A 24,132-nucleotide genomic window follows, 5' to 3' on the forward strand; every position below is an offset into this window, starting at 1 on the left:
TGAGGCCTAGAGAGGAAAAATGCATAAAGGAAAAAGTTGAGTCCAAAAGGATACAAACATGATACCATGCATATGACTTCTAAGAAAACATACAAATGATCACCATAAATTGATTATGGGTACATATAGAGAGACTAAAAGATGTGCTTGTAAGAGATGCATACAAGTGTAGCATACAGAAAGGTGTGCATTCGAAAGAAGCACATTTGAGATGGTGGTTACCTCTCAGGGAAAGAAAGGGAGGGGCATTCTAGTAGAGAAGGCTCCACAGCAGGCATCAACTATATTTGTAATGCTACATTTCTTAAGCTGAATAGTAGATACATGGATGTTTATAGTAATGTTTTCTACAATTTTGTGTAGGTCTGAAATATTTCTAAAGCGGGAGGGGGAAGGGTAGCAGTTCTTTCCACACCACTGGGGCAGGACTTAGAGGAGTCTGAGAATTCTAGAACCCAGCCTGGCCTTTGAGGTCATTATGAAGGTACATTTGTCATGGAAGGAGATAAACCATTAAATAAAACATGCTGTATTCGTTTATTTAAACATTTCAAATATTTAGGCATATGGTATGTGGATCCCAAGTTGAACTCTTGTTCTAAACCCTGAAAATGTTACAGGTGAGCCAGGCTCATTATCTAGCCTATAACCCCTTTCCCTTCCTCCCTCCATGCCACTTTGTTACCTGAGCACAGTAGGGCCCCTTGCTTCTGAAAAGCGCTTGTTGCAGTAGCCCACCTTGCTGTAGGACTTGGACTTCGTCCCTGACCCAGGCTACAGTGCAACCACCAATCACCTTGTCTCTTCTGCGCGCCCCCCAACCACACCCCCTCTTTATTCTCCAGGTGTCCAAACGCAAAACCTCTTCAATGGCCCTTCTCCCCCATACCAAATATCAATGCGCACCTGAAAGCCATCAGCTTGGTCAGGCAAACCTACGTGGACGCCCTTTATTCTCAGAACCACCTCTTAAGAACATTTTACTTCGGCCGGGCGCAGTGGCTCACGCCTGTAATCCCAGCACTTTGGGAGGCCGTAGATGAGCAGATCACAAGGTCAGGAGATCGAGACCATCCTGGCTAACATGGTGAAACCCCCTCTCTACTAAAACTACAAAAAAAATTAGCCAGGCGTGGTGGCGGGCACCTGTAGTCCCAGCTACTCGGGAGGCTGAGGCAGGAGAAAGGCGTGAACCTGGGAGTTGGAGCTTGCAGTAAGCCGAAATCGCGCCACTGCACTCCAGCCTGGGCGACAGAGCGAGACTCTGTCTCAAAAAAAAAAAAAAAAGAACATTTTACTTCTTTGACAACCTTCAGCTCTGAGTTGTCAATATCCTATTTGATTTCCCGCCCCATGTCACAGACAGAGATGGACTACAGAATAGGCTTTATTGAATTTATTTGCTTTGCATATATCATAAATCAAAAAAGCTAAAGAAGTAGAAAAGCTGTCAGAATATGCCTTTAGGCATTTAAAGAACTTAATCTCTTCATTTAAAAAACAGCTTTGTTGTTAACTGTGGAAAAGAAATTGTTATTGGAGAGTTCTCAGAGTGAGAATAGCTGAATACAGGTTCACTGTGAAAAAAAGGAAGGGAGGTGTAACAGCTGTGTTGTTAGCTGTGGAAAAGAAATTGTTATTGGAGAGTTCTCAGAGTGAGAATAACTGAATACAGGTTCACTGTGAAAAAGGGAAGGGAGGTGTAACAGCTAATATACCAGGAGTACCCAGATAAAGGGCATCTACCTTAATATATTGTTCACTATGGGAATACAAAGGAAATAAAATTAATCAAAATAGCATTATCAAAATGGCAAAGGCACAGTATCAGGAAAAATAGATGTTATATAGACAAAATGCAAAATTTAGCATGTAATTGTACTGTGTCACATTATACCAGCATCAGCAAAACCCAGCACCAAGTGTTTAGCTCTGACACCTCACTACCTCTCTGGATTTTTTTGCATGGGGCAGCACCCCACTCAGAATATAAAGGCACAGTCAGATGTCCAGGTCTGCATTTCTGTTTAAGCAAAGCAGCACAGTGTAACAGAGGCAGACACAGTGATAACTACTCAGAAGTCACTTCTGGGTCTCCCAGAAAAATGAGCTAGGTTTACTGCCCAGACATCTAAAGGGAGCTCTCCCTTAGTGTTTAGTGGGTTTGGGGGATGGAATGAAGGGAAAGACATAGAAAGGAAGATTTAACTAACTTCTAGTGAACCTAGATGAGATTCTAGGGTGGTCTGCATCTCAGAAAGCCAGCCAATTAAGGAACTGGCTCTGGGGGTAAAGGTGCCTACATCTTCATCCTCAGCTGAGGAGTTATTAATAGAGGCTGTGCTACAAAAGAAAAAGATCGTGTGGCAAGATGGGAAGGGAGGCATCAACATTTGCTGGGCTACTTGCCCCCTCCCCCTCATAGCTGACCATCCCTCTCATCCTCTTTCTCACTCTCCCTTTTTGGTCTTCCCTCTTCTCCGTGGCTGGGGGATGAGTGGGTCACTGGAAGGTAGGGTCTCTCCAGCCTAGTAACTTTTGAGGTGTGTGCCTCTAGGAATGAGGGTGGGGAAAAGCTGATTTACTCACTTAAAGCTTCCGGGTAGCAGAAAGTTCATTTCTCTGTGGCTTTGGGATTGCACTCTTGCTTTGGGCTAAAACCTTGTGAAGCAAAGACAGCTGAGGGGAAAGGACAAGAAGCTACATGGAGTTCTCCACCTTAATGATGGAACCAGAGAGGAAGGTGCTCCAGTGGCTCCAGATGTGCATTGAGGCAGTAAGCTTGCCATCTGCCTGATGGAAAGTACAGCTTTTGGCATCTGTAGAACTCTAATTTCAATAGAGTCTTCAGTGCTTAACAGGATATACGTGATAGGCAGTGATTTCTGTAAAATCGGAGAGGGTCACAGTAGTATTGGGACAAGAAGCAAAACATTGATGGACTAACCCTCCAGAGGAGTAAGATAATTCCCAACAAGCATTCTGCGTCATAGGGAGGTGCTCGCTGCAGCCAGGCCTGTGACAGGTCGACATGGGGCATGTCCAAAGAGGGAGCTTTGTGTAAGTGCTCTGCATGTTACTATCACCCAAGGAGAAAGCATCAGGGGCCCCCAGGGACAAAGGGAAGATGTTTCAAGGGGTGATAGGCTGATTGGAAAACTAGCTGTGCAGAAATTTTCTTGGAGACGCAGAATTTTCACTTCCACCACCTCTTTTAGGATCCCTTGCAAAGCTTAGAGCAACAACCAAATAATTGCGGCATCTATCTAGGCTCATAAAACCTAAAGGTCAATCTTTGGGTCAAATCATCTGACTGTTTCCATTAGAATTACTTTATTTGGTTGAGGGAAATGACAATTTTCTAGTTGCTCCAACAAAATGTTTTTGCTTTCTCCCTTCTAAAGCACATTGTCCAAAGTTAAAGATTTTGCAATTTTACAGCAGTGCAAATGTTTTCCATAGTTTTAATAGAGGAAATGCTGGGTTTCTGGGTGCTGGCAGTGATTACATGGAAGGTTAAGCATTCATGGCATTTATTTCATTCAAATAATTACGTTTTAATTAGCATTTCTAAGGCTATTTTTCTCAATAAATTCTTATTTTGCTTAATAAATTCTTAGTTTGCTTAATACTTATTTTGCTTAATAAAAGTGGTCACAGTAAAAAGATCACTACATAGAATTAATACAGCTATTAGTAATTATCATTTAAAATGCTGATGCTTGGCCAGGCAAGGTGGCTCACGCCTGTAATCCCAGCACTTTGGGAGGCCGAGGCAGGCGGATCACGAGGTCAGGAGATCAAAACCATCCTGGCCAACATGGTGAAACCCCGTCTCTACTAAAAATACGAAAACAAAATTAGCTGGGCGTGATGGCGGGCACCTGTAGTCCCAGCTACTTGGGAGACTGAGGTGGGAGAGTGGCGTGAACCCGGGAGGCAGAGCTTGCAGTGAGCAGAGATCGCGCCACTGCACTCCAGTCTGGGTAACAGAGCGAGACTCCGTCTCAAAAAAAATAAAATAAAATAAAATAAATAAAATAAATGCTGATGCTCCACACAAGAGCTCTTTATTGCATGATTTCTGCCATGTGGCTCCATGCTTTGGCTTTCTTCCTGGCCAGGGAGAACCAGACAGGCTCAACTGGCTCAACGGGCTTCTGGAACTTGGTTGGGAAAGTTGAAGATCGTTGGGTTTCTTTTTCCATGGCAGGCACTTGCAGTATCTTCTGAGCCTCAAATTCAACTGGAACCACAGCAAATAACACACAAGCAATAAGGAACCCCAAAGATATTGGGGTATGTTGTTTATGGAATGCCATAAAATGTTTCCTCCTTTCAGGTTTCCTCTGATCCCCCTGCTCTAGTGCTTTCTAAACCCTTCTCCCTTTGGTGCCAGACTTCTAAAAGTTAGGACCTGTGTGATGCCATGGGTGGTATGTCAAAGGGGTAAAATGAACATGGCTATGGCCACAGGGCCCTGGGCATGGGAAGGCCCGGGAGGTAATACTTATGACTATAACTGCCAGTCTTCAGGTGGTTATTACTGGATTGTCTTACATCTTTGAACTGAGACCAGAGGGAAACATATTGTATCTACTTAGTTTCTAAAATTTCAAATAAGGTAATGTTATTTGTGTTTGCCAATCTATGATTTCATGTGAAATGAATTGATTGATGACTTAATAGATGCACCCAGTAAAAGTTGATGATAAATAATATTGTACCAACCCAACTACCCCAGCCAAGGAGACTACCTCCCTATTCCTAATTCCACTCCCTCCCTCATCCTGCTTATGGTCAATTGACTTAGTGACTTAGACGCAACCAGTGGTTCTCAATCCTGGCTACACATTAGAATCACCTAGGGCTCTTTTAAAAACACCAATGCGCATGCCGTTTCCTGAAGCAAATGAATTAGAATCTCTAAGGATGGAGCCAGGACCATCTGTAATTTTTTAAAAAGCTCACCAGGTGATTCTGATGCACAGTGACAGTTGTGATTCACTTGATAGAAGTATAGTGCCCATGAGGCCATTAAAAGCTGTGAGCAAGTCAACTGCTGCTATTTCATGGCCAGAAAATGGGTTTCTGAATTCCTGGTCTAATTTCTTCATGAGCGGGATTAAGGGAGAGGACAAAGATGGTTCAATACAAATCCATCCTCCACTCCCCTGCTCCTGCTGAAAAAATTCTCTCTAGCACACAACTCTTTATGGTGAGATCACATTCTATTATATCCCAGCAGAGTATTCCTCTCAGCTGTCAACATTTCCTCACCACTTACACATCCCTGCTCAGAATACAGAGAAGCTTAAACAAGCCTTCTAAATAATTAAAAACAATTGAATACCACTGGGCCTTTAGAGTGAATTATTTTCAACAGTTTCATTGGAGATGTAGAAAGTGAGAAAGTACTGCTTTGCTATGAACTGGAAAGTGACTTGGTACTTTCCTCTTGCATACCCAGCCAGAAGAATGTTTCAGTGAGTGACCACAGTTTTGTGCCTAGACAGCTTCTTTGATGAGGCAAAAGACTGGAAGACCCTCTGAAAGTTATACACTGGACTTGTATTAGTCAAAATAATTAGATTTTCCTAAAATAAGCTAATATATGTATCTAATTAAAGAGCCATGCGAGAAATCATTAAGCTGACTTAAGGTAAGAGACAAGTATTATCTGAGCTTGAAATTGCAAAAGTTTCACAACATTCTGCCGGGGCTGTTTTTTGAGAGGTCAGAATGTAGGCTTTTACCTGATTTTGTAGGCTTAGGTGGCTTCATCTGTGCTCTCTTCTCCTGTTTATGGACACTGGAAGTGAAAATCTTTTTAGGTTGGTTTTCATTTGCAGAGACAGCTCCCTTTAATACAAAAATGAAAACAGAAAGCTTGTAAGTTCTGACATTAGAATGGCAGATTGCTTATTCAGAGGACCATAGAGTGCAAGCCCTGTCCTGGATACTACGAGTTTAACAGTATCCAAAAGGAAAGAGATTAGGGATATAGAGATAGATAAGGAGAGAAATAGCATTGAGCCTTTTGGCTTAAAATTTAGGTTCACAAAACCTAAGCTGGCTCTAGTTTACCACCTTTCAGACCAGAAAGAAAGAGCTAATTTTACAAATAGTGAAAGCAGGTTAACAAGATAATTATTTAACTTGAGAACAACCTTTTCCTTAGCACTTTACCAGCACTTAACAGCAAGCTAACAGAACATGGTAGTTGCAAATAAATCTGATCAATTCACTGAAGTGAGTTCCATAAGATTTCTACTTTTCAAAACTAGCTGACATAAGACTTGAAGCATTTCTCACATTAGAAAGTAATATAACTGTAGGTCTTTCCAAAATTCTGCAGTTTATTCTTTTCAAATTAACCTCTTCATAATTGGTCTAAATTAATGAGTTTGTATACACTAATGTATCCCTCCTGACAAAAGCTTTAACCAGGCTGAGAGCAGTGGCCTATAATCCCAACACTTTGTGAGGCTCAGGCAGGAGGATCACTTGAGCCCAGGAGTTCAAGACCAGCCTGGGCAACATAGTGAGACCCATCTCTGCAAAAAATTTAAAAAATTAGCTGGGCATGGTGGCGCACACGTATAGTGCCTATAGTCGCAGCTACTATGGCGGGGATGAAGGGGAAGGATCGTTTGAGCCTGAGATCATTTGAGCCTGACACTACAGTGAGCTGTGATTGCACCACTGCACTCCAGCCAGGATGACAGAGTGAGAACCTGTCTCAAAAAAAAAAAAAAAAAAAACTTTAATAAAGGTGGGCTTTACCCCTCTATGTTCCTGCCCCCGTGTAAATACTAATGATGAAAAAGAAAAGACCTTTAAAGCAAAGAGTTAAACACCTCCTCGCATAGTCCTTCAACAAATTTAGTCAGCACTTTAAAGTATAGGAGCTTAAGACGTATATCTCTTGATATATGAATTTGGTATGTTTCCTTGAGTCAGTTTTCTGCAGGTTTGATAAGAGGGGAGAAAAGCATCATCCCATCATCTCTTATCCACATGTGGTAGTTAGCTTAGTTTACCACATCACATTTTATAACTTACAGGTAGGTGCCACACCAAACCAAATCAATATGTAGAAATCCAAACATCAAACACAGAAAGGGAACTTGTTGTGTACTGATACGGAAAAGTGCCCAGAAATAAAATGTTAAATGAAAAAAACAGTATTTAAGTTTGATTCCATTTATAAAAATATATATACATATTGATAGGTATAAAATATTTGTAAAGATAGTCACTCAACTCTTACCCCAGTGATTACCTTTAGGTATTTTTTTAAGCTATGAGGATGCAAAGGCATAAGAATGATACAATGGACTTTGGGGACTCTGAGGGAAAGGGTGGGAAGGGGGTGAGGGATAAAATACTATGAACTGGGTTACAGTGCACCAAAATCTCACAAATCACCACCAGATAACTTACTCATGTAAACAAATACCACCTGTTCCCCCCAAACCTACGGAAATGAAAAATTAAAAATAAAATAAAATGACTTACTCCTTATTTCTCAACCAATTTCGTGGAGCCTTGCTTTAGAATATTGAGGGCAGGATTTGTTTTGTAGATTCTCTCTATGTTCATAACTTTGCACAACACCCCCCCACACACACTTTTGAGACAGGGTCTCACTCTGTCACCCAGGCTAGAGTGTAGTGGCGTGATCTTGACTCACTACAGCCTCCATGCCTGGGCTCCAAGTGATCCTCCCACCTCAGCCTCCCGAGTAGCTGGGATGTCAGCACATGCCACCACACCCAGCTATGTTTTTGTATTTTTAGTAAAGATGGAGTTTCAGCAGGTTGCCTAAGCTGGTCTTGAACTCCTGAGCTCAAGCAATCCACCTGCCTTGGCCTCCCAGAGTGCTGGGATTATAAACAAGAGCCACCGCACCTGGCCTGCACAAACCCTTTAAGAGCATAAAATCAGGGCACGTTTGTATAAATGCAAAGCAAGTCTTTTTCCCTGAAGAGTCCTCCTGCCTTGATTAATGCTCCCAAAAAGAGGGGGAGCTGCATGTTGGCAAAGTTCCCAATAGAAACCTAATCAGTGATTCCAGCAACCTTTTTGGAGTGTTTTCTTGGCTACCCCAGGTCCTACCCCATATTTAGGCTCCTTAGTCTCAGCATTGGCACCAGCACTGCTCTTAGTTTTCAGCTCTTTCACAGGAATGTGGGCCTTGAAACTCCTCTGCTTCTGCTTTGCCATAGTTATCCAAACTGGCTCTGAGACAGCATAATCTGACTGTTCACCAGCAGGCTTTCCTGAGAAAGAAATGGAAGGAGTTAGAACTGAAGCAAGGCAGGCAGGGTCTTGAGCCTGGTTGGGGCTTACCCACAATAATATCCCAAATGGGACCCTTGTTAATTGCCAAAGGAAAATAAACAGATATCAACCAGAGAAGGCCCCCCTTTTTTGGGCCCTCCCTATAGCTTGGCAAGGCAGGAGTTCCTTGGGTAGTAAAGAACCTGTACTTAAAAGTGGGCACACTGTCCCTTTACTGGACCCTTCCCTTGTCCATTCCTCGTGCCATCTGCAAATCAGGGTAGGACAACACTTGCCAGGTGGGCTGGGAAAATCCCAAGGATGCCAGAGGCTCAGGCCATTGATGCCATTCCTCTAACTCCTAGAAAAATCTTAGAGTATTTGTTACTTCATAGTCCCTCGCACAAGTGTGTGGTTACATAAGTGTGGTTACAGGAATATAAAAGATTTTCCCAAGGATGGAGCGTGAAGGTCCAAAGGTTTTGGGAGACGTTCATGCCCAAAAGATTGCCTAGCTCTAAATTCTTAGATATTTCAGATGAGCGAAGAGACATCTATGGCAAATTAAGATTTCAGGCTGAGAGACTGAACATAATGCTCTACTAATGAGTTGGCTTTAAAAATCCACATGGTGTTAGGGAGGGGCTTAATACATGTAAAAGTATTTTGAGAAAAGCATAAAACTCCATCCAAATGTAAGGTGTGCAGAGGGTGAGGAAGAGGGAATGGGGAAATGGTCATGTGTCTACTATGGAATGTAGACGGATGTCCAGAGGGGGATCCCACTGGGAAAGGGAAGGCTCAAAATTAACTACCTCCAAATCTATTAAATCTAGAATGGGGCACTATTTTGCTCCCAAACCCATAAACCAGCCCTATCAAAGCCACAATTCAGTAAAAGACTAGAATAGACTTTAATGCCCATTCAAGGCTTTGCTTTCCAGTTCTTCTTTCCACTTGATATCTACTTGCCATCTGGAGAGATAAAAGCCTTACCTGGGGTCTTGCAAGCAGGTTGCTTCTTGGCCATGCTTTCAGATTTGGGCCTGCTCTGTTGCTTATCTGCAATGTTAGATATTTTGGTGAGGTTCCCTGCAGCCTCCAGGAGCCCCTGGGAAGTGCTTCTGATTTTATGCCCCCTGCCTACAGAGGACGAAATTGGGCCCGAGGGCACTGAAGCAAGCTGGGTGAAGTTATCTTGTTTCTCACTCTTATACTTCTGCGAGGAAGGGGCTCTTTTCAGTCGAACTCCAAAAAGCTTTTCAACATCATCCTGGTTGGATAGGTTTGCATGCTGGTTATTATTACCATCACCACTCTCAAGATCTTCTTTCTTAGAGTAAATGCCCCCAGAAGTGGATGTTTGCCTGACAGGGGCAATGGTGAACTTCCCAGGTTTGGTAGCAGGGGCTGGAATGCTCTTTATGGGGTTTTTGGAACCTTGGCTGAATTTCTTGGTTTTGATTGCAAAAGCTTCATCTCTTCCTAGGAACCAGTTGTCAGAATTGCTCTCAAAAACAGATCGCCTAGCAGCAGCATTCACAGAACTTGAATGAACCTGTTGCTGGAAAGGGCTACTTGAAGGCAGGTGCTTCTCACTTCTGCTCTGCTTTACAGGTACATTCACTGGGCCCTTTGATGACATCTGTGGCTGGAATTTAGACCTATCTGAGGCTTGGGAAGAATGTTTGGGAGTCAGCTGCTTTTTAGAATTCCTCCACTCTTTAGGAGAGCTGGCAGAAACAAAGGAGACTTTTTGCTCATACTCAGGTTTCCTCAAGGCCTGGGAAAGCTGCCTGGGAGACAGCTGCTCTTTAAAACTGCTGCACTTCCCAGGAGCTCTCTCTGAATATGAGAAAACTTTCTGTGGGTCTTCAGGCCTCCCCAAGGACTGTAAAGGGTGCTTCATAGGTAGCATCTTTGAAGAAATGCCTCCCTTAGGATTAGCACTCCCTGAATCTGAGAAAACTTGGTGCTTGACTTCAGGCTTCGATAAAGATTTGGAAGGAAGATTGGGAGGCAGAAGTGCCACATCACTGCCCCTCTTAAGAGCAGAGCTCTCTGAAAAGATTTGCTGTGCCATAAATTTCACGAATGACTGGGTCGGACGCCTGGGAATCCGTGATTTCTTAGAAGTGCCTTCAACAGCCATTTTCTCTAGAAGTAAGGTCATTTCCTGAACTTTAGACCTCTTTAAGAACGGGGTAGCATATTGGGGAGGCAACGGGCTCCCAGAAATGTCTGCCTCAACAGCAGCCCGCTCGAAATTTGAGGACAGTTGCTGGACTTTATTTCCCACAGTAAACCGGGAAAGATGTCTGGGAAGCAGCTGCTCCTTAGAAATGTCCTCTTCAACAGTAGTGCTTTCTGGATGTGCAGAGAGTTGATACAGTTCCTCAAATTTAGGGGTCACCCATGGCTGGGAAGTGTATTTGGAAGGTGTTGGTGCCACAGGACTGCTCCATTCTGCAGAAGTACTCATTGAGTCCAGGAACTTAGGCCTCTCCGAGGGCTGGGAAAGGCATCTGGGAGGCAGCGGCTCCACATAAGTGCCTTCCTCAACAGCTGTGCTTTCTGAGATTTGCCGGATTTGAGGATCTGTCAAGGACTGAGGAGAATATCTGGGGAGTAGTGGCTCCACAGAAATGACTCTCTCAACAGCAGTGTCCTCTGAACCTGAGAACATGTTTTGTTGAACTTTAGGATTCATCAAAGGCTGGCAAAGAAGTTTAGGAGGCAGAGGCTTCATAGAAATGCTCTCTTCAACAGCCACGCTCTTTGGAGATGAGGAAACTTCTTGCTCCACTTTAGGGTTCACCCATGGCTGGAAAGGGTGTCTTGGAGGGATTGGCTCCACGGAATCGCTCTGTTTTACAGAAGTGCCCACTGAACTGGTGGGGACTTGTTGCTGAACAGTAGGATTCGTAATGGGCTGAGAAGGGCATCTGGAAGGCAGCTGCTGCATAAAATCATTCTGCTCTTCAGGAGTACTAATTGAAGCAGAGGAGACTTCTTGTTGGTTTTTGGGCTTTCCCAAGGCCTGAGCAGGGTGTCTGAGAGGCAGGTCTTCCTCTGAGCTGCTGCAATCATCAGAAGTGTTGTACTTTTCAACATAACTGCTTGATTCTGTGAAGACTTCTTCATCTTCAGGCTCCTCTAAAGCCTGGGAGGGGCATCTGAGGGCCAGCTCCTCCTCAGAGCTGCTCAAGTCCTCAACAAAACTTTTTGATTCTGAGAAGACTTCTTGTTCATCTTCAAACTTCCCCAAGGACTGGGAAGAGTGACCATGAGCCAGTTCTTCAGAACCATCCCCCTCCTCAGGAATATTCTCTGAATCTGAGGAGACTTCTTCAGCATCAGGCTTCCTTGAGGACTGAAAAAGGCTTCTGGGAGGCAGAGTCTTGGCATAAACATCTCCTTTGGCTGTAGTACTTGTCATACCCAAAACACTTGCTGTAAAAGTCTGGTGAACATTTCCAGGAGGCTTTTCTTTGCAAATAGTTTGAACATCCTGGGCTGACTCCATTTTGGATTGGGCCTTTTGTAAATCAAAGCTGAAAGCTTCTTTATCTTCTAACTGGATATGAGAAGGATTCATAAACACCTGAGCCTCTGCTGCTACTGAGAGAATGGCCTCCTCTTGGGTTGTAGAAAGGCTTTCCACCATCAGTGAGAGAGAAGCTCTGGCTTCTGTCTTCTCAGCTGCAGAAGCTGCATCTTCATGGTATGGTTGTGGATCACTAACCATGGAATTGTCCATGTTTTCAGGTATGGGCTGTGCTGCTGATGCTTTTCTGGATCCGAAATCTATGCCAGCATTTCTCCTTCCCATGTCATCTTTATCTGAAAGCAACCCCTGAGGGGTAGTGGTTTCTGGTTGTGAAGTTGTAGGCTGCTCCATGTTGTCCTTCTCTAAGGGCAAGTGCGAGAAAGGGATATTCCTGGCAGTCTTATTGGTAGGTGAAGACCCAGCTCTATCGCCCAGGCCATACCCTCCACTGGATTGTTTAAGGCTTCTTCCTTTGAATTCACACTCACTCAATCCTGAAACACTTGCTCCTTTTCTTCTCCATCTTCTTCCATATGCTGCTGACATTGGATAGCCCTGACTCCCAGAAGCATCAGTGTTTGGAGCCTGGTCTGTTGTCTTCTTATCATACATCTCAGTTTTGTTGTTCTGTTTCTGGCTTGAGGAATCTACACCAAACAGAAATAAGGAAAGGAGAAATACGTGTGACTTTGACTTCCTAAAATAAGAATACTGTGCCCTGGCCCAATGGTACCTATTTGCTACTGAATTTCCTAGTATGAGGAAGCAGCTATTTGGAAGACAGAGGGCAACTCGGTCACTACTAGGTTTCTGCAGTTGGACATTTTTAAGCCAAAGAGGAATCCTAGTTCTAGAAACTGACTCCAGGGTTGGCTTATCACCTTTTTACCAATAGTCTGGTCCACCATTCAGTGTGAGACATATCAGAAGGCAAATTTTGAACCTGTAACAATGACTACCTTTGGGGAAACTGACTGGGGAAGGAGGAATTGAATTTTTTACTTTCTAATTAGCATTTCTATTTTCTACATAATATTTATCTGAAATACCTGAAATTTCATATCATGTGCATGTATTGCTTTTTTTTTTTTTTTTTTTTTTTTTTGAGACGGAATCTCGTTCTGTCGCCCAGGCTGGAGTGAAATTGAAAATTAATTATGGTTCTATTTTACACTCTACCCAAAGACAAATTTCACACTTTGAATTCATACCTCATACCAGGCTGCAGTGGTGCGATCTCGGCTCACTGCAACCTCTGACTCCTGGGTTCAAGCAATTCTCCTGCCTCAGCCTCCTGAGTAGCTGGGATTACAGACACATGCCACCACATCTGGATAACTTTTGTATTTTTAGTAAAGACGGGGTTTCCCCATGTTGGTCAGGCTGGTCTGGAACTCCTGACCTTGTGATCCACCTGCCTCGGCCTCCCAAAGTGCTGGGATTACAGGCATGAGCCACCGTGCTTGGCCATGTTGCTTTTTTTTTTTTAAGAAGGGGTCAATAGGAGTTATCTGGGAGGCAAGATTATGGCCCCCTTTTCTTCTTTTTTTCTACCCTCTTACATTAAAACAATCCTAGTTGTTTTTATTTCCAAGATGCAGATTGGAGACATTGTTAGCATGTCTCTCCCACTTGGAAAGACAAATAGTATGTAGATATTCATGCTGTGAGCTTTTTCCAAGAAGCAACACAGGAACTTCACAGAAAGAGTGAAAGAAACCACAGACCCTTTGAAAGAAGTGATGGGCAGCAGCCTACACTGTGAACCAGATGGAAAACTCCCCATAGGAGACAGTGAACCTGCGCACACACCCAGCACATCACTACTACAATCAGCATCTGAGAAAGCCATCACACAAAGATACTCTGCAACCAAGGAACTCATACAGAGTCTTCAAAACTGAAAGCACCCAGAGCTGAAGCCAGGTGACAATAAACTATAATAATCCATTAAAAAGTGGGCAAAGGACATGAATAAACAATTCTCAAATGAAGATATACAAATGGACAACAAACATATGAAAAATGCTCAATATCACTAATCACGAGGGAAATGCAAATTGAAACACAATGCGATATCATCTTACCTCAGCCAGAATGGCCATTATTAAAAAGTCAAAAAACAATAGATGTTGGGATGAATGTGATAAAAAGAGTATACTTATACACCGCCGGTGGGAATGTAAATTAGTGCAACCTCTGTGGAAAACAGTATGGAAATTTCCCAAAGAACTAAAAATAGATCTATGATTCAATCCAGCAATCCCACTACTGAATATCTACCCAAAGGAAAAGAAGTCATTATATCAAAAAGACACCTGCACACATATGTTTATTGAAGCACAATTCACAATTGCAAGGATATGGAATCAACCTAAGTGCCCATCAACCTATGAGTAGATAAAGAAAATGTCAAGCCTATGCAAGTAGTTGTACAGATTACTCCTCTCCTTTCTTCTAGTACTTTTCTAAGGAACTCACTTTGATCCCCAGATAGAAGGGCCCCTCACTGCCTTTCTTCCCTCACTATCTGCTGCATCCCTAGCTCCATCTAGTGGTTTCATACCCAGCATACGGCGCTGAGAATAGCTGACTGTGCCCCAAACCACTTCCATGATATGGAAAATCAACTAAAGAAAATGTGATACTACTCAGGCATAACAAAGAATGAAATAATGTCTTTTGTAGCAACCTGGATGAAACTGGAGGCCAATATTCTAAGTGAAGTAACCCAGGAATCGAAAACCAAATACCACGTGTTCTCCCTTATAAATGGGAGCTAAGCTATGGGTATGCAAAGGCATACAGAGTGGTATATTAGACACTCAAGACTCAGAAAGTGGGAAGGGTAGGAGGGGGTGAGGAATGAAAAACTACATAATGGGTACAATGTACATTACTCTAGTGACAGGTGCACTAAAATCCTAGACTTCACCACTATACAATTCATCTGTGTAACCAAAAACCACTTGTACCCCTAAAGCTATTGAAATAAAAACATTTTTTTAAACCGATCATATGTAATACACATGCAAAGAAATTCTTGGAATGCCTTAACAATTGCATTGGTCCACAGGCTTCAGGTCAAGCACAAGATAGTAGTTGTACAGATTACTCCTCTCCTTTCTTCTAGTTCTAAGGAACTCACTTTGATCCCCAGATGGAAGGGTCCCTCGCTGCCTTTCTTCCCTCACTATCTGCTGCATCCCTAGCTCCATCTAGTAGTTTCATATCCAGCATACAGCGCTGAGAATAGCTGACTATGCTCCAAACCACTTCCATGATATGGAAAATCAACTAAAGTATCTGCCCCCATGGATGCTGACTCAGTTCTATCCTCTGTGTGTAAAAGAGACAACTATTAAAAAATAAAGCTCAAAGGCTGGGTGCAGTGGCTCACGCCTGCAATCCCAGCACTTTGGGAGGCCGAGGCGGGCAGATCACAAGGTCAGGAGATCGAGATCATCCTGGCTAACATGGTGAAACCCCCTCTCTACTAAAAATACAAAAAATTAGCCAGGCGTGGTGGTGGGTGCCTGTAGTCCCAGCTACTAGGGAGGCTGAGGCAGGAGAATTGCTTGAACCAGGGAGGTGGAGGTTGCAGTGAGCCAATATCACGCCACTGCACTCCAGCCTGGGTGACAGAGTGAGACTCCGTCTTAAAATAAATAAAATAAATAAATAAATAAATAAATAAAAATAAAGCTCAAAAAGACAAAAGAGTACTCATTTAATCTTCCTTTTTCTTTTTCTTTTTTTCTGGAGGGTTTTGTGGTTTTCTTAGTTTTCATGGGAAAACATGTTTAGGAATAGCCTGTCTTTGAACCCACATGTGAAATCCTTTGTGGCAAAAACGTAACATAACTGTTCAACTTAATTTGAGGAACTGGAATTTTTTATCAAATATTGCTTGAAATCAGCTTGCCATCAGCTGGAGCCAACATCCACATACGCACACACATGAACACACAGAGAGATTTTCACTCTGGTGATATTTGTTGTTTGGGGATTTGATAGGTGTTGGCTGCCAAGGACATCTGTCTGCAGCTGCATAAACCCTCTTTGTCCATGGATGTGGGCAATAGTATCATTATTAACACAGATATTTTCTCTCTACAGGAAGAGAAAGGCAACTTTTAAAAAATGATTTTTTGGCCAATTCTGTTATTCCTTTCTGGTTCTGCTGCTGAGGAAGAATGCTGAAGGGGAAATCAGTGGCTGTCCTCTCATATCTGGGCTCACTGAGGAATTCAGCATGTACATTAGCCTCGGAGAGGATGAAACAAATTCACAAACAAAACACCTCTCTTGTTGGAAATTCATTTACATAAAATAAGAATCCAGGTATGATCCTTTACCTGAACCCCACACAAGTGGCAATTGTATTACTTTGGCAATTTAGATGGAGAAGCCTGGACCACATTTTCTGCATATAAAATTGAAAGCTCTCTGAAGACCAAGGGCAGCAGTCTTGGGTAGTTCTTGGGTATAGCTCCTATCAATCACTGTGCAATGAAGTCTGTCATACGTGTTTCTGGGTGAGGGTGAAGATGTGCTAACCTGTACTGTCCATTCCCAGCTTCTTTTGGTTGGTTTCTTTTGGTTTGGTTATACTCTTTTCTTCTTCAGAAACCAATGGAAGGTTTGGCTCCTCCTGCTTTGGTTCCACCTGAAACAGGAAAAGAAAGAGCTTGAATCCTACTGAAGTGCTTTCCAACCACTCCTGCATGGTTGCCAAAGAAAAAGCATCAGGAAGAAAGTTCTTGATGCTGGGCACGTAATAGTACCTTTAAAGATGGACGTTATTTCAATGGAGATGTTTCCAGGGATTTCTTAATGGAATTGTTTCCACCAAGAGATCCTTGAGGATCATTTTACCTACTGGAAGTGGTTCATCCAGGTTTGGAGTTTCTAATATCTGAGTGACACACTGCAGGGATCTCTCTAAAATACTCTGGTAATGACTGAACCACACTGGAAGGCCAAGAATCCGAAAATGGGGTCGTTGGGCCTGACAACAATCATGCCCTCGGCCATATTGGGATTCTCCGATTTGCTTCACCAGACCTGTGATCCAAATTCAAATCCTATTTGGCTTCTTTTCAGGGAATGTAATGAAAGCATGAATTATCTCTTTCCAGATCAAAAGAAGAAAAAGAATTGGGGTTTTGTTGGGAGGGAAAGGAGAAAAAGCTGAAAGGTTCAGCCCTTACGCTGGATGGGCTGAAGTTGGTTTAGTATAAATAAGGTTTTCTGATAATTACGATACAGCTCTGGAAATGTCAGCATAGCACTGCACTGAACAGTGTCGGGAATTTGCTTAGTGTAAGCCTTTATGGCATGCATGTAAAGACAAACATACAACTCTTCACACTCGCACTCAAAGTGCCTGTGCAAACAGACACAGCTCATAAGAATTTATTTTTGAGTAAATGTGGTCAGATTGGCCTGGATTCAAAATCTCTTCATCATTTACTTGCTGTGTGACCTTGGGCAAGTTATTCTCTGAATCACTGTGTCTACATTGATAAACAAGGGACCAGGAGAAACTTCCTGTGGGACTTGTAGATCTAAGAAATTACAGAGCAGGGAGAAAGTGGTAGTAGTCCCTGTGTCATAAATGATCCTGGATCTTTTTTATATTCATCCACATGTCAGGGAGAGAGTCACAGGGAAGAAGTGGATGCTCTGGCCTTCTCAGAGGGTAATGCCCAGGCTTTTTCTCAACTAGGCTATACAGAAAGAAGAAAGTTAGAAGGGTCATACTGCTTCCCTCAGCCAACCTTCCCCATTTCCCAGGTTTGTGGTGAGGTATTCAGGGGATAATGCATGTATAGGGTTTGGCACCTAGTAATTGGTCACCCCTTCTTTGACACCAAACTAACAAGGTACTCTCAAGGCCACCAGAGGGCTTCCCTCTTCCGCCCTGCTCCTCCACCTGTTCTTTCAACTCGTATTTTGTCTACAACCTAAAGTGAAAATGAGATGCCTAAGCTAGAGGCAAGATGGTGGGATGAAAAAAGTGCTGAGCTGGAAGTCAGAAGACTGGATTCTGGCCCTAGCTCTGCTACTACCTGGGTGTTTGACTTTGGGTAAGTATCTGAAATTATTTGTGCTTTAATGCCCTTCCCTGTAAAATGTTTGTACTATACAATCTTTTAGTCTCTTCACCTCTGATTTACAGTCTCTTCCTTTCAGCCCAGAATCACTGGTGAATTCAGTTTTTGATCAAAGTGAGTTTTATAGACAACTGACACATCCTTTTGAACACTAAACACTAACATTTTTTAATCCTTAACTTTTTTTTTTAAATGGAGTTTTGCTCTTGTCCAGGCTATAGTGCAATGGCGCGATCTTGGCTCACCACAACCTCCACCTCCCGGGTTCAAGAGATTCTCCTGCCTCAGACTCCCGAGTAGCTGGGATTACAGGCTTGCGCTACCACACCTGGCTAATTTTGTATTTTTAGTAGAGACGGGGTTTCTCCATGTTGGTCAGGCTGGTCTCGCACTCCCGACCTCAGGTGATCCGCCCGCCTTGGCCTCCCAAAGTGCTGGAATTACAGGCATGAACCATTGCACCCGGCCCTAATCCTTAACTTCTACTAAAAGCCTTTTCCAAAAGCATTATTTCTCTATCTTTTTAAACAGGGATCACGGAAAATAATCTACTTTTTCTAGATGACTTGGACAAATAATGAAATGATCTATTACATTGGACGATGATATAGTGTGGCCCTGAAGGACGTATTGAGGTGGGCAAGGTTCTTGAGCCCCTATATTAAATGGCCCCAGATTGTTTCTGTCATTCTCTCTGCTATCAGCTGTCACTTCTCTTTGCTGTCAGGTCTGAGTCTAATCTGTGGCCATGTTTTTAACACAGTAGATCTGCTTCCTAGAAAGTCATGTGGCATCTATTTGGAGATCTTTGGATGGGTTAACAACTAAGTTCTGGATGTTTAGGGTTGCTGAAAGCTTGACCTCCAAATAAGTGGAATAGTGCTGCAATTTGTGACTCATGGGTCTCATCTGATTAATAACTGAAAGAATCCTGATCTGGGCTAGGGTTGAATATTCTCTACAAATAGGGCTGAGTGAACTCCCAGATGTTAACCCAATAAGCAGTTTATGGGGGTTTAAATCATTCACTGTTTCTGCTTCCTTTTAGTCCTTTCTAATATAAGTTCCACAGGATAGGAAACCACACCCAATAGATGCAAGCTTGCTCACCCCTCTGGGGGTGTCAAGCTCAGGACAGCACCCTTGACCTTGCCAAGCTTACTTAGGGCATGAGTCTCCTACACCATACTATTTCCCTAGTAGTAGTTTGCAAAGGTTGGAACTCATCTTTTCTTATACAGGAGTTTAGTGCCCTGTCTCTTGAAGGACTTACAATCTCTTGAAGGTTCTTCTTTTGTTTGCGGGGATTTAAAGTCATCTTGTGGCGAGCAGCTGAAGAATCCAAACAGCCCTCAGTGGTGACTGGGGTGCTGAAACCAATGGGCAGCTGGGTGCTGCTGGTAGGGGCAAGCATGGCAAATGCAGTCAAGGACTGTGAGCAATCAGGTCCAGATGATAACTCAGAGAAGCTCTGGAGAAGGTGGGAGAAAATAGACGAGTCAACCCGTATGCTGTTATTGGTCTCAAAAGTTGGATATTCTTCCGGCTGAAGAATTCCCAAAGAAGAAATCCTTCATGAACTATTGTCCCCTTTTCCTACATTTCCTGTCAATAGGCTTATTCATTAGAGGTAAGCTCCATAATTTTACTGGTTTCCTTGCAGATGAAAACAAGAAACAGGAAGAAGTTTGGGTTAGTCCTCTGCTTAGAAAGCTTTCAGGGGCACCCCATTGTCCTCGGGATGGGAACACAACCACTTAATCGAGTTTGCAAAGTCAGAGAGATTGCATGTTCTCTTGTCCTAGATCCCCTTCTTATCAACAGGACATCTGGCTGGGGTGAGAGGCACAACTGGTATCAGTGAAACCCAGCAGAGCTCTGGGATTTCTATATTGGAGGGTTGGGTGGAGGGAGGAAAATCAGGTTGGAAGAGGGCCTATCTGCAAGGTGCATTTTCATAGACAGCACACTACCTTTTATTTATATTGACAGTTCATGAGTGCAAGACTGATGGGAAGACCCTCAGGAACTGAATGCTCCAACCTCCAGTGGGATAGTGATGGAGCCTGTAACCCTGTCCTCATTATGGCTGGCCTCCATATCTCCATACTATCTGGTTCTGGGACACCTAATTGAATTCCTCTGTAGGACCTTCAAAATAGTCTCCTCTGGGATTCTGGACATAGCATTTTCCATACCTCAAAGAGCCTCCCCAGAGCTCTTTCCATTCCTAAGAAGATTTCGATTCCTGTTAGCAGAAGGCCCTTTGAAGATCAGCTGGTAAACTGTCTCTGCTAGATACTAGTAGCAAACGATATATTATAATTTAGCAAGTAGACAGAATCTCCAATTGTGTTTACCCACTAAGTTCTCTTCAGGCTAGTTTTGCACAGTGCCAGGGATCCCCTTGGTACTTGCAGCTTTCACATGCCTTCATGGTTCCCACCACCATTGTATGTTGATGCAGTGATAACCTTAGCTACTATCTTGGTAATGAAGATGGCACTGTCATTCCAGTGCATGGGGACTTAACACAGTGCTAATGGGTCAGGCTGATGACAAATCCTGCAGACCATTCTGCTTTGGATTCAGGGAGAAGACAGAGAAATAGTACAGTTGACTTTTGTGGGATCAATCACACAAAAGTAGGATTGATCCCAAGATTTCCTTTACTTCTTTGTGCAACTTTCATCTATGAATTTATATACTGCCTCTTCCTGATATCGTCTAGTTAGATTGTGTTATCTACTGGAAATATAAATTTGATATCAGTATATAGAGTAAAAGCTCTTCTTTTATTGTTCCGAACGTCTTTCATACTTCAGAGTGGTGTCATAGTTCTGGTCTTTTGGGGCTGGAGGATAACATCTATGCTCCGGCTAACCTCACATGATCTGTCTTCCTTTTATCCCTGACCACATTACCAGCCATTTCCTGCTCCAAACACACTGCTGGTCTGCTGTTCTTCAAGCACTTCAGGCATGCTCTCCCCTTAGGGCCATTGTGCCTGCTGTTCCCTCTGCTAGGCATGCTCTTCCCCCATGTCCATGTGGCTAGCTCCCCTACTTCTTTCAGGTTTTGATTCAAAAGCCACCTTTTCATGGCCTGGTGTGGTGAGCTCACGCCTGTAATCTCAGCACTTTGGGAGGCTGAGGTACGCAGATCAACTGAGGTCAGGAGTTTGAGACCAGCTTGGCCAACATGGTGAAACTCCATCTCTACAAAAAATACAAAACTTAGCCGGGTGTGGTGGCAGATGCCTGTAATCCCAGCTACTCGGGAGGCTGAGGCAGGAGAATCACTTCAACCTGGGAGGCGGAGGTTTCAGTGAGCTGAGATCACCCCACTGCACTCCAGCCTGGGCGACAAAGCGAGAGACTCCGTCAAAAAAAAAAAAAAAAAAAAAAAAAAAAAGGCACCTTTTCAGTGATGTCTTCCCTGGCCAATCTATTTAAAATGTTTGAACCACTTAATATCCCCTTCCTTACATTGTTTTTCTCCCTGTCACTTTTCTCACTGTCTGACATACAATATGTTTTCCTTATTTAGCTTGCTTATTGTCCATGTCCCTCATTATAATATAAACTCCATGAAGAAGGGTTTTTATCTGTTCTATATACTACTGTATTGGGGATACACTACCTCCAACTGTGCTTGTAGTAGTTGCACAAGCACTACATGGTAGTTGCTCAAAACATGTTTTTTCAACTGGTGACTTGATTACGTTAAAGGCTTCCACCAGAAGTTGCCTTTCTGAGATGTCATCAGAGCAAGCTCCTCTGTTCCCTGTATTATTTTAGTTATTCTTTCTGAGGCCTCACTAGCTCCAGCCAAAGACAGAAGGAGAAAAACAAGGAGGTATATGAATCTGGAAACCCTAAAAGTACACTGTACAACTTGCTTTGCATGAAAGCCAACTTATGATGCCCACATGGCAAGTAAATACATATTTAATAAATATAAAGGCCTTTCAATTCAGTTGGCATCCCAAACCTTTTGGTATAAACACTAAAGATACTTAGTTTACTTTAGTGAAACTCATTCTGTAGTGTAACAGAAAAATCAGGCTCAGCAAAAATCTGGCAATTTCTAGATTGGGTATGTGCAGGACAGAGTTTATCTGTTTCCAATCACAGCCTAAGCCAAGAGTCCATCAAACTTAATAACAGCCACTGATCTCCCTGTGTTAGCTTGACTCTCACTAAGGAATCTATAGACATCAGTCTAAACACAGACCCACATCCATTCTCAAAGCGGGGCTAAAAATTAAAAAGCAAAACCATCAAGCATTCTCCTCATCTGACTATGGAGCTCAAGCTCAGACATGTGATTTAAAACAGTCTTAAGAGGATCTCTGTTGTTAGGTTTAGAGTATGTTATGTGGGTATAGATTATATGTATATGTTATGACTTCCCTTAACTCACCAGTGAATTAAATAAACTATTTATACACTCTCTGGAACTCTACACAGTGTTTCTCAATGTATGGTCTGGAATCCCCCAGCACCAAAATCACCTGGAACGAGTGTTGAAAAAGCACATTTTGGAGACATACCAAGATCTAATGAGTAAGAATATCAGGGGAAAGGCTTTCGAATAGCTTTAACAGGGTTTCCAAATGAGTCTTCCAGGAGCCAAAGTTGAGAACCACTGCCTAGTCCTCTAGCATGAAGAGAACGGCTCCCATTTTCAAATATGAGTACAGCAAGTTCAGGAATAATCCCATCAGTTGCCTTAGAACAGGAGTCAGAAATATATGGACTCCTTTTGGGAAGTGTGGCTCCTTCTTAGGCCTTCTTAGGTCCTCTTTCCCTCAGTCCTATTGGTTAGCAGCAACTTAGAAAAGTTACCACAGGCCGGGCGTGGTGGCTCACGCCTGTAATCCTAGCACATCGGGAGGCCGAGGCGGGCAGATCGGGAGGTCAGGAGATCGAGACCATCATGGCTAACACTGTGAAACCCCGTCTCTACTAAAAATACACACACACACAAAATAGCCAGGCATGGTGGTGCACACCTGTAGTCCCAGCTACTCGCGGGACTGAGGCAGGAGAATTGCTTGAACCCGGGAGGTGGAGGTTGCAGTGAGCCGAAATTGTGCCACTGCACTCCAGCCTGGGCAACAGAGCAAGACTGTCTTAAAAAAAAAAAAAAAAAGCTACCACAGAAGTCAACCACAGGATCTTATGAGTTACCCAAGAAAAGCAAATAGAATCCATTCCTGGCAGAATTCTGAAAGAAAAAGGAGTGGAGAAAGTGGGACACCTTTCTCTACTTTTCCATCCTCACTCCCCTCCAACCCTACTTCTCCTTCCACGCACTCTGACAGCCAACATAACCTGTCTGAACCCAATCTGCATATTATTTTTTCGTTTGTATAAATCTAAGGGGTAGAAGCGTAGTTTGTTACATGGATATATCAGATATATAGCATAGAGGTGAAGTCTGAGCTTTTATTTTTACTGTAACCGTCACCCAGATAATACACGTTGTACCCATTAAGTAATTTGTCATCCCTCACCCTCCTCCCTCACTCCCACCCTTCCAAATCTCCAATGTTTATTTTCTACACTCTATGTCCAGCGTGTACACATTATTTAGCCCTCACTTATAAGGGAGAACATTTGGTCCATTATGCATATTATTAAGTACGGCTGAGATGTTTTCATTTCTTCTCCTGTGTTTTAGAGAGAGTTTAGCACAGACATCTTCAGATTAATATCTGGAATTAAATGGGCTCCCTGTGCCTCAACATCTGGGAGATGTGCCCGGCCTGGTACCTACTAATCCAGAATCTTCTTAGAGAAGGAACCTGGGTTGGACCTTGGGCCAGGGGAAAGGATTCTTCAGCACTGGTTAGTAGAGAGCTGGACACTCTTTTGCTGTTAGCTGGGACAAGGGCTGCTCTTTGGAAAATAATAACACATTTTCACTTCTTTTTTCCCTTCTGTCAAGTTTCTAGACCCAGTGCAAAGGAGTTTAGTCAATAATGCACATTTTGGTAGTCCTTCTTAATGATTTCTTTTTCTGTTGTATGATGCTAGGGTTTTCCCCTTTTGAGCAGGGATAGAGAGAAGGTTGACTGTCTTCTTGGAACAAAGGAAAGCTCTGATTGTAATGTCTTAAATAAGGGGACTACCAGGTGGCTGTCTAGGCCCAGATTTCATCAAGCATTTG

General features: G+C 43.1%; 1 protein-coding gene across 1 annotated transcript in view; it reads right to left on the reverse strand.

Moving 5' to 3' along the window:
• Window positions 1-1,369: 1,369 nt before the first annotated feature.
• Window positions 1,370-24,132, reverse strand: part of KIAA1210 (KIAA1210 ortholog) — a 71,595-nt gene continuing 48,832 nt past the window's right edge. Inside the window, 7 exon segments of the mRNA XM_002832037.3 lie at window positions 1,370-4,246; window positions 5,757-5,862; window positions 8,122-8,285; window positions 9,283-12,483; window positions 16,397-16,505; window positions 16,719-16,847; window positions 19,229-19,426. Of these exon segments, the coding sequence (XP_002832083.1) occupies window positions 4,071-4,246; window positions 5,757-5,862; window positions 8,122-8,285; window positions 9,283-12,483; window positions 16,397-16,505; window positions 16,719-16,847; window positions 19,229-19,426 (4,083 nt within the window). The 3' untranslated portion in view covers window positions 1,370-4,070.

The sequence above is a fragment of the Pongo abelii genome, chromosome X (genome assembly GCF_028885655.2).
Source record: "Pongo abelii isolate AG06213 chromosome X, NHGRI_mPonAbe1-v2.0_pri, whole genome shotgun sequence".
Classification (NCBI taxonomy): domain Eukaryota; kingdom Metazoa; phylum Chordata; class Mammalia; order Primates; family Hominidae; genus Pongo; species Pongo abelii.